At 38.7% G+C, this 10962-nt stretch overlaps 1 protein-coding gene across 1 annotated transcript in view; it reads right to left on the reverse strand.

Annotated features, from left to right (window-relative positions):
* Positions 1-10579, reverse strand: part of LOC309441862 (N-acetylated-alpha-linked acidic dipeptidase 2-like) — a 33503-nt gene extending 22924 nt beyond the window's left edge. Inside the window, exons 1-8 of the mRNA XM_082057037.1 lie at positions 10410-10579; positions 8764-8875; positions 5590-5776; positions 4153-4254; positions 3232-3357; positions 2598-2784; positions 1377-1470; positions 996-1094 (exon numbers count right to left, since the gene is read on the reverse strand). Of these exons, the coding sequence (XP_081913163.1) occupies positions 996-1094; positions 1377-1470; positions 2598-2784; positions 3232-3357; positions 4153-4254; positions 5590-5776; positions 8764-8875; positions 10410-10491 (989 nt within the window). The 5' untranslated portion in view covers positions 10492-10579. The remainder of the gene's footprint in view (positions 1-995; positions 1095-1376; positions 1471-2597; positions 2785-3231; positions 3358-4152; positions 4255-5589; positions 5777-8763; positions 8876-10409) is intronic.
* Between the last annotated feature and the right edge of the window lie 383 nt (positions 10580-10962).

Below are 10962 nucleotides of genomic sequence, written 5' to 3' on the forward strand. Positions count from 1 at the left end.
TTTAAGTGAAAAAGTGATAGAAATGTGATCTTTAGCTTTATCTATTGCAGTTTATCAGCTACAAACAACAAAGAATGCTATGACAGTCCCTGGTAGCCAGTCACTGCTAGCTAAATACAGTTTTTACATGGCTTAGTCTGCTAGACAGTGACTCTGTTAGTGCTGGAGACCTGGACAGTTGTATTTCTCTGTTGGAGCTGAAAAACGTAAACCACAAACACAGTATCGCTAATCCAACTGGTGAAAGGCCAGTTCCTCCCAAACAAATTAATAAGATATATGTGCTTTGGGTTCTTCCATCCTGCCTAGTGAACTGGTGGAGTCACCATCCCTGGAGGTGTTTAAAAGAGGTATAGATGAGGTTCTTAGGGATGTGGTTTAGTGCTAGAGTTAGGTTATGGTTGGACTTGATGACCTTGAGGGTCTCTTCCAACCTAAATGGTTCTATGATTCTATGACTCCCAAGTCATTGACAACTTTCATAGATTGGAGTTCACAGAAACACCATGAGGCTTCCAGTGGACAACATGCATAGGAGAAAACTACTGAATTATCAGTCCTTCTCCATTTGACTGTTAGAAGCCAGTTGTTCTATTGTCCCCTCGGTCACCAGAAACAGAAAAGAAAGACCAAAGCTTGGAGGAGGAAGTTTAGGGTTAATTCAACAGTATTAAAACATGTCTACTTACTGATACCTAGCCATCTTTAAAAGGACCAGTGAAACAATGTCAGAACCTTAAAGTAATGATTAAAGTTAGAGTGAAAGGGCTGGACCTATGCCCTGTGAATCTGTATATCCACTGACAGTGGGGATATTGAGAAAAAACATAGTTTTGATAATTTATTTTCAAATTCTAAAAGCTAGCACCAAGTGTTGCCCACTCAGAAGGAAGTAAATTTCTCCAGAAGACCTTTAGATGTATTGTTTCACAGTCTTTTTCTTGTTGAGATTTTTTTTTGCAATATTTTATAAATAGGAAAACATTAAAACAGACCTTGTAGAAGAGTTCCCTGCAAACCCTGGCCCAATGTTATATGGCACATTGAGACTTCCCTTCCAGCTGCTGTCTGGAGCTGCACGTCCTCCCATTGCACTGGCAAGTGAAAAGCAAGATAAATGTAGTTGACTAGTAGGCAAAAAACCTTAAATTCTCTTAATGATTACTGCACCTAAACCAAGGTGAGTATACAAAGCTCTTAAAAACATTTTGCCACAAACAGGTTGCTTTGGATTTTTCACATTTTCTGAAGCACACACTACTACAAAAGAACTATGAATACAAGTAACAGCATAGATCTTACCATCGTAGTATAAAAAATTTTGCTGCACATTTTTGAATACTGACTTCTAGTGAGGAGGTCATATGTATACTCACCGTAATAACACTTCTGCATCATGATATCCAATGGGATGAACTGGGATTTTGGGAATCCCTACACCTTCATTAACTTTATACCTGAAAGTGTACTCTGAGAAACCAGAACAAAATGTCAAGTTTATAGCGTTCTTAGCAAGTTTCACCAAACTGGAAATACATTTAAACAGTGCAGCCACACAGTAGCCACAAACATGCATGACTTTTTTCTTTTTTTTTCTTTTAATTCTTAGCTCATTTCTTAGATGCTGTTTCTAGGAAACCAAAATGTAATGACAGAGCCACAAACCCTATAGTGTATCTGCCCAACTGTGTAACAGAAGACCCTATGTTTGACACAAGGTTAGATTTGCTGTCCATCCATATGATTACATCTCCTCCAAGGTGACTGGGGGGCAACCAAGCTGGTGTGTGAGGCGAAGACGGCCCCTGTGCTTACAAGCTGTAGAGAACATCCACATATGCATTTACTTAGGTCAAAGACAGTCAATGTCTTGCCAAATCTGGTGGGGCAGGCACACACAATCTATCTTTTTTTTCAGTATGGTGTTGTCTTATGTCCCCAACAATGATCACACGAGCCACTGAGCTTTGCAGAAGCACCCCTGTGTTCCCATCACACTGGTAGACAGGACTGGTACGCACCTTCAGATTGTGTTCAGGATGCCTACAAAGACGAGACAAGCACACGGTGCCAATTTTCGAAAGACTCCAGGCTACAGTTATTTTTAATACAGATATTTTACTGCCTGTAAAGAGGATTTTAAATTGTTTTTCTATTTGGAATTTAGGAGCAGCAAGGAAACATACCTCCAAGCAAAGCTATTACTTCTCTTTGATGGTAGACTATAATCTAGTTTGAACTGGTCCTCTTGAGAAACACAGGTATTTAAAAATGTCTATAAATTCTCAGCCATTTTCTAGTGCTTCGCAGTCTGTAAACCTACACATCCTGCTTTTCTAAGAGTTACAAAGCTGGGCTCATACAAAGAAATTTTCCTAAATACTTATTTTCTCTGCCTAAATCTAAAGCAACCAGTTGAAATGACATACAGCTAGAACTTAGTCTGTAATAGGATAATTAACCAATGCTAAAAATAATTTAAAACAACATTTGTATTTGCATCTGTATGAAAAATTGATTAATTTCTAGTGCCACAATAACTTTCAGCACCAGTTTATGAAGGACTCGATGGCCGAGGGTTCAGAGCTTTCACTCACCTTTCGCAGGATAACCTGGTGTCAGAGGGTCCCCAGCCCCGTTCAGGTTTAACACATTCCCACGCTGGGCTCCTCCACCTGGAAGGTTCCAGCCATCTGGATAAGCACCTACCCCTGGGGCGCAGTAGTCAGCAGGATCTGAGTAAAGTATGATCCCTTGGGCTCCTGCTAATATGGCATTTTTAACCTGTGAAATTATTTGCTTTTAAGAAATGCATTTTTTTCTTTTTTTTTTTTTTTCTTTTTTTCCTCCATGGGGGTATAGCCTTAGAAGTTGTGTATGTGGAAGAATGAAAATGTCCACAGACTCCTTATCAAATACTTACTTCTTCAAAATACTGCAGTTCTATGGATTAAAACTATTAGAAGCTTTGGCTCCACCAACTACTCGGTTCCCTAAATTAACCTTTTGCAAGAACTGCCTAAGGAGTTTGCAGTCATCTCATTCTCAGGAGATTAATACATTCATCTGTGCTTATTGTTTTGGAAGTTATTCTTAGAATGCAGTCACAATGGACATATTGCAAGCTTCCTTCTGCTCGTATGTTCCGACTTACAGCCCTCATTAACTCCCTCTGGCTCTACCGTGAGCAGTGTCTGACCCACAGAGGAAAAAATAAAACACAACATTTACTTTGTTTCCTCTAAAAATCTTCCCATATCTGGCAATGACAATCTTTCCTGTACAGTTAATTCCCATTTCACGCTCCAGTTTAAAAAAATCTTCAGTGCGGCCATAATTCACATATACCAGATCTGCCTGCACAGAAAAGAAAAGCAGTTTCAGGGCAACTGGTCATTAAACACATAGAATCACTGTTTTTGGAAATACACAGTTTTATTCACTATATATGAAATAGTTTTGTTTTTCTGTTTTTGTTTTTTTGTTTGTTTGTTTGTACAGATAAGAATCAGTGCTCATAAAAACAATAGCAAAAGATTTCCATAATATTCTATAGTAGGCCTTGGCTCAAACTGCTGGCCTTTCTATATTATCCTTCACTGAGGCTGTAAACTAAACCAATGTCCTTTGCTAAACTTCTGTGGCCATGAAAAAATAGTGGTATTCCTTGCATGCACAAACATTCATTATTATATAATTTAACCTGTGCAATGCAAAGCTGTCCCTGATTTGTCCCTCCATGACGAATTACCAGATTAAGTGAAGCCTTTGAAGAAATTTACTTAATCTAAAATGTTTTCCAAATTGATTTATATGTTGCTATTTCTACTTAAGGCTTTGGCAAGTCCTCTCCATACGATTGAGTAATGTGGAGTAACCTGAGATGTATCCAACATTTTCCATGAAGAGAGAAGTTTTTCACTTGTTATGTGATTCAGATTTCTAGCAATTTGAAAAAGCTTTTTTTCTAATAGGAGACCTCTAACCTCCACACAATATGTGGCCTAGCTGTCCTTATGTGTTGTCTGATACTAATGGTTAATTAAAACTACTACAAGAAATATTTTTTAGAAGTTGGAGCAACCTATCACAGCAAGTGTTTCGCAATGTATGACTTCAGCTAATAATATTCTTACATAATTTTTTTCTTACCTCTGGTACTCCTTGTCCTGAAAAAGCATTATATGGTGGTAGTATATCAGTAACATTTTCATACCCCTGTGGTGGTGGTTCAAAGAACGATGTATTGAAAATCTATCAATAAATAACAGAAGTTTCTGGTCAAACACACCACCTCCAGGCACAAGTTTGTACTCTAAGCTGGGTTATTGCAAATGATATGCTACTTTCCATAAATTGTTAGCAAAAATAAAATTCTAACTAGCATGCATAAGTTCAAACAAAAAAATAGCCAAGGTTTTGAATGCAGATGTAAATACTGAGATAGATTGCTTGTTAGAAGATGCTCATCAGTTGCTGACTGAACCTAGGCAAAGATTAGCTGAAAATTGTCACCAGGTGGTGTCAATAAAAAGACACCCAGTCCATCCATGTCATCACACATGTGATTCCTCTCACCTGCATTATTACTCCTCTCTTCACCTCTTTGCTAGTTATGCTCCAGTCCAATGTGCTGCCTTTCATCACTACCTATTGTAACACTCATGTTGCCTCAAGGTTCATGTCCACTCCTTCTCACTTCATGAGATTATAGCTGAAAAACTATGTTAGGAAGTTTCTGGAAGAACTTCTTCATTCTGTCATCCCTAAGCTCTATCACCTTCGAGCACATATTCCTTAGTTTCTACGAGGGGTCTTCATCCCTACCTATGTGCTATGATGCTTCTCTAGCAGCCCCATCTCCTCTCCTTGCTCAGGTTCCTTGTCAGATTTTACACCTACTCCCTTAATTATTATTACTGCCAACACCAGCTTAGGAGACCCCACAGGAAGCCAGTAGGATCAGGTTCAGAACAAATGAAACAAAGCAGTACTTCATACAATGGCTAGGATCTGTCTGGCATTCCTTACCTCTGCATGTTGTGGAGGCAAAAATTTTACAAATGTTCAAGCAGAGTTTGGACAAGTACTTGGGAGAGAGATCTAATGAGGGTTACTAAGTGGATAAATACTTGGAAAAGAGGTCTAATGAGGATTCTTAAAGACACTAGTTGTACTATGCTCAGAGAACTCCTGAGCTGAAAACAGCTAGACACTGGAAGAATTGAATGCATTTCTTTGTTCTTAAACTTGTGCATCCACTTAAGGCTGTTTATGTAAACAGGATATTGGCCTAGATGTATCATTAAGCTGAAGCGCTGTGACCATTCTTACACTTCATGGTCTATTGGTGATAGTAGTAGCCTCTCCACACATCCCTCTCTACTGTATGAAGCACTGAGATTTCAGCCACTCTGCTGTTCTGCTGCACACCTTGGAAAACCATTTGTAAATATGAGTTCCTGTTGCACTGGATTTTTTATCATATTATAAAGCACATGCTGGGATGAGTGGGTGGGAAAAGAGAGGAAGACACTGTTTCTTTAAAGAAGTCTGACATAAATATAGTTTAATCCTTAAAAAGATCACCTCATTCCCTTCATCATCAATTACTGAGATGTAGTTTGGCTCTTTTTCATTTGGGTATGAAAGAAGTACATCATAATGAGCGAGTTCTGCTGAATCCAGTCCAAATTCCTTCCACTGGCCTTGAATTTGTTTGGCAAGAAGAAGATTCTGTTCAGTTCCTGCGAGGTGAGGCAACTTGGTAAATGAGCTAGAATAAAATAGAAAATCTCTTGTAAGCAGCAAATGCATAGGAGCACAATAGTGAGCTTGGATCAGTGTGTATAAAGCTTATCTTCAAGCCACATGCATGGAAAGTAAGGTCTTATAATTAAAGTTTGAGCTGTATAATATGATTGTTTATCAGAGTCTGCATCAACATAAGCATAAAATGAAGTCAGAGCAGAGGATCTTTCCTGAGGCCCCAAGATAAGTCAGATGAGCCTTTCTGTTTGCATAACAGAAATAGCCACATCTACACACAAGCAATGGAAATCAGTGTCAAAGACATTCAGCAAAAGAACATGGACACTATGCAAGGAGCAGAAGTAGATACAGAAAAGGTACCTATTCAGAAAGGAGCCCTCCAAATAATTCTGATGTCTGATGATGGGTTGGTACATAGTTGGCATAACAGGTACTAATAAATTCAACCTGAAAATCATTATGTCAAATAATCTGAATAGACTCGGGGGGGGTTTCTTAATCAAAAGCCTAAATAATATAAACCTTCTTATCAACATTTACATCCAGAACAGATATAACACATAATGGTGATAAACAGTCAGGAACAAGATCCAGCCCCTCTCGGCTACCCTACAGAAATCTGTCTACAATTTGTTTGGTCCAGTGAACAAACGAGTTATGGTGAACACTGATCAGCCAGCACAGTACTAAGCACCAGCTATGAATTCCCAACAGGTTACTTGTTAATGCTGCCCCACGGATGACAGATACCATTAATTACCATAAATCAGTGGTATCAAGTACTATGATTAGCAGCACCTCAGCCTGTCAGTTCAGACTATTTTCAACCCATTTAACAACTTCTTCAGTTTGAGCTTCCTCAGCTTCCAAATGAGATTATGTCCAAGGCCTTGTCAGAGTCAAGCATGTTACAGCCACTGCAGCATCTCTACTGATACACATAGCCAGTCTTTCCTTTGCATAAGATAATCACCCTGATCAGGGTGATCATGTAAACACATAGTAAAAAAAGCTGGCTGTTTCTATTTTCATGTTCTTCATTTGTTAGAACATGCAACAGATTCCAGAAGGATGTCTGGTCATACTTCCAGGGACTGAAGTGAAGCTGACCATCCCACAGTCTCCCCAGGTTGTCCTTCTTGCTTGACTTAAAGATCATCAGCCTTTTCAGCCACTAGGAACCTCTTTCAATCACCAGAACTTCTCATAGACAGCAGCCTTGCAATCACAACGTCCAGGTCTTTCATGTGAATCTCGTCCTGCATTTGAATGCAAATTCTCCATGTAGATCACAACCTTCTGCTCTCTGCTGTTGTCTTTATCTCTCTTTTAACTGTGCAGGTATGTACTGAGTTTCAGAAGTAATCTTTGCCAAAGCTTGTTGCCTGTCTTCTTTTTGCACCTTAATTCTCTAGAGTACTTTAAGTACCTTTTAATTCCTTAAGTACTCTGGTTTAAATACTAAATGTGCCATCAGGAAAAATACACTGAATAACACGTGAAGCCTTTTAGCAGTCTGCATTTTCGGATAGTTTCTCATAGTATGTTTTCTCCACTGGATAAAAGCAGATTTAGCAGTCTGAAAAACTAAGAATATGGAAGAAAACTCTCAAGCTCACATTTTTTCTGCTTTTAACAAAGCTTTTGGATAGTGTATTAGTATAATTTTTCTGCAGTTTCTGCTTTTTATTTGAACTTAGGAAAAAAAAACCAAACAGCATGAATATTTGGCCCATCATCAAAGCAAGCAGACAAACTAGACACCATTAATACCCTATGGACAAGGAACTTTAGCATGATTGCAGAACTATTTCATGCTGTCATTAATTTCTGTGTTGCCTGGACTCTCACTCAAAAATAATCTTCAGGAACTTTCCAATCTACTGAGAGAACAAACACAAAATAGGATAAGGCCTATAGACTTAAAAAAGCAAATTGATGTTAGAAATGAAAACATTTGGTTTTAGAATAAATGTACAGAAAGTCTGTCAGGAATCCTTTGATGTTTATGATGCAGCTGCTGACGTAAATGCTAAATATTACCATGTTACTAACCAGTGGTTGTATTTGTTAACTTTTTTTCTGAACTTGTTTGCTCTTCTGTAGGAGATATGTATCTTCAATGCACGAGAATTACTTGTTGGTTTTTGTTTGTTTGTTTTTTCATTTCCAGTGAAATGCACAGCAAAATGAGAGACTTTTATATATCCCTAGCATTTTAGATGTTTTGAAAGAACTGCGTGGATACACTAGGGTGCAAAAAGTATTTTTAATAACAAATACATCACGCAAGACTAAAACAACCACACACATGCTGCGCTTGTACAGGGCCCTTCACCTTCTGAAATAGAAGACAGGGTATAATGGGATTTCAGGCACCCAATGAATGGGACATTATCCAGTCTGGCCACACTACAGGAATTACCAGTTGTAACTATATGTGCAATTCAGCGTCATGCAAACTTTGTAACATTTTGAATATATTCATTTTCTATTTAGACTAATTGGGTTATTAGCCACTCAAATTGAAAGTTTAAGCAGACACTGGACAGATTATCAATCAAATGTAATAAATAGCAATCAGTGTATCCCAAATACAGTAAAATCATCCCAGTCTGAGACAAAGCAAAGTTATCTAATTTTAGAGCTTCAGACACCTTAGAGGAAAAAAAAAGACACTTCTACTGCATGAAATGAAGACTGTGGAAAACCATAACAAAAAAGCATGATAAATACTGGCAATAATGCAGCTTAGGGGAAGTACTGTTACCAATACAAGCACTCCAAAAAGGTGACTTCAGAAACAGGGAGGGGTGGACAGAAGGGCTGTGAGTTTCTCCCTTCCTCCCCCAGACATTCTGCACAATCCAAACACTTCTAAAGCATCTTAACAGCTCTGCTTTCAGAGGCTGTTCCTTGGAGCTGATGTTACCACCTTCTGGCTTTTGTGTCTGTTAAAATTATTCAAAAATCAAGACGCACAGGGCTTACCGAAGGAATTGCTTGATGTTTTCTGCTTTCATTTCAGCCACAAGTTTCTGTCTCACATTTTGATAGACATCTGAAAAGTCAGGGGTTTTTTCATTCGGTTTTGTAAACCATCCTGAAATACAATTGAAAAGCTTCCTACTTAGCAAGAACCTGAGTCCTCACATATTTGAGCCCACGTGCAACCCAAAGTACTGAACAGTCTAATTAAAACCATGAGGATGAACCGAGCTTAGAGCACCCTCTGTCAGTGTTTTCTGGCTTAGACACAGAAGTGAAACAGAAAAGTAAAATACACTTGGTTGACTGAACTGCAAAAAAGGTGACATAATTAAAAGAGTACACGCTAAATTTCTGGTCTCCTTTTTAAGGCAGATTCATCTCTCATTAATTTCAAACTATAGTTTAAATTCTCAATTAAGTGTTTGCAGTGGGAAGACTGAACTTCTGATACACATTATGAAATTCCCTTATTTAATTTATAGATATATTTAGAATTATGTACATAAGCATATTTAAAGTGACAGTCTATGACTCAACAGTCACCTTGTCACCATTATAATAGTTACAGATTTGGGAAAAGGTGGGGATAGTCTATTTAATAATTAAAAGAATAAAGTTAACTGTGACCCTAGTAAGTTTTAAAAAGTTAAAGATTTTTCAGTTGACGTAAATCTGAAAGTAGAGACTATATCAACTATATGAATTTGTCTTTAAAAAAAAATACAAATCCTTTTATTATTATAGCTAGAAAATCCCAAACTGGGAAAATTGTGATAATAAAGCAAAGTATATGTGTTGTCGCACGCATGATACACATGACGTGTTAGACTTAAATGCAATTGTAGTAACTGTCTGAACACAACAGTGATACTGGATCAGATCAAAGGTCCATCTTTCCCAGTGCTCTGTTTGGGAGCATGGCCAAAAGATGATGTTCAGGGAAATGAATAAGAAGAGCACACACACCAGAAACTTGCTGCTCAGGGATCACCTAAATCAAATTAATGTTTTTTTTATATTTATTAGCCTTCATGGATTTTTCTTTTGTGCTTTAGTTTAGGTGTGTGCTACAACACAAATTTAAAAAGGACAGATGCAGATGTGCAATTTTAGGCTTAAAATCAAATGCTGCAAGTGACTGCTGAAAATAATCTAATGTTCTAGTGGAGTTCATTGTACATGATGGAAAATTCAGTAACTCCATGTTTGGCTGTCAGTCAAAACTCCTCCTCCTCTGCCCTTTAATTTTTAAAATAGCAACTGAAAAGAGCTTTTAAATAGATCTGCAGTAAAAAATCAGGAAATACTATCAAAAGTAATAATCCTGAAGGTTTTTCAATCACAGTAGTCCCAAACTCTTAATCTGTGCTCTTTGAAAGTCTGACTGCCTGTTATGGGAAGCTGTCCGTTCACCAGGGCTCCTTTTGGGCTGAAGCACACAGCCGTTACATTCCTCTCTCTCCCTAAAGACAAAAAAAACGGCTGGAGAGAACAACCTCTTAGAAAAACAGTGGGATGAGTATTTTATAACACACTTAAAAAGCAATAGAAGCTCCCCGATGGGGTGTCAGTCACAGCAGGGCTTGCACATCAGTATTTGCAGAGGGCGAAGGCCACGGGCTGAGCCCTGGGGTCTCTGTACTCACCTGCAAGAAAGCCCAGCAAGAAGCAGCCCAGCAGCCCAGGGCAGCCCAGCCACGCGCAGAGGGTGGACTTGCTCCTGGCCATACCGGTGGCCGGTGGCTTTATAGGCTGGGAGGAGAGCAGGCAAGCAGCTGCCTTCGTCCTCCTCCTCTTTCTCCTCCTCGTCCTCCTCCCACCCTCAGCCTCAGGGCTGTCCCTGGTTTCTATGATTCTCAGCTCTCCTCCTGCCCAACCAGCCTTGGATGACCCTGGATCATCCCTGGATGACCACAATATGACTTTCTGAGTGCAAGAAAACACTTGCATTTCTTAGTCTCACCCCACAAGGCAGCCTTTGTGCAGCTGTATGTATCTCTGTGACAAATATGCATCTAGACTGTCCACTAAGCAATGCATAAATACTATTTTAAAGGCTATTTTCTATTAATTATCACAATTTTCTGGTTTTGAAAGTTCCTGTTTTAGGCTTAATCACAATCAGCATTTGTTCTAGTAGAAGTAGCCAAGAGATGAAATGGAGGACAGGGAAACTTATTTTCTCCTTACCAAGGAAGC

The sequence above is a fragment of the Streptopelia decaocto genome, assembly GCF_964273445.1.
Source record: "Streptopelia decaocto genome assembly, chromosome: 1".
In the NCBI taxonomy this organism is placed as follows: Eukaryota; Metazoa; Chordata; class Aves; order Columbiformes; family Columbidae; genus Streptopelia; species Streptopelia decaocto.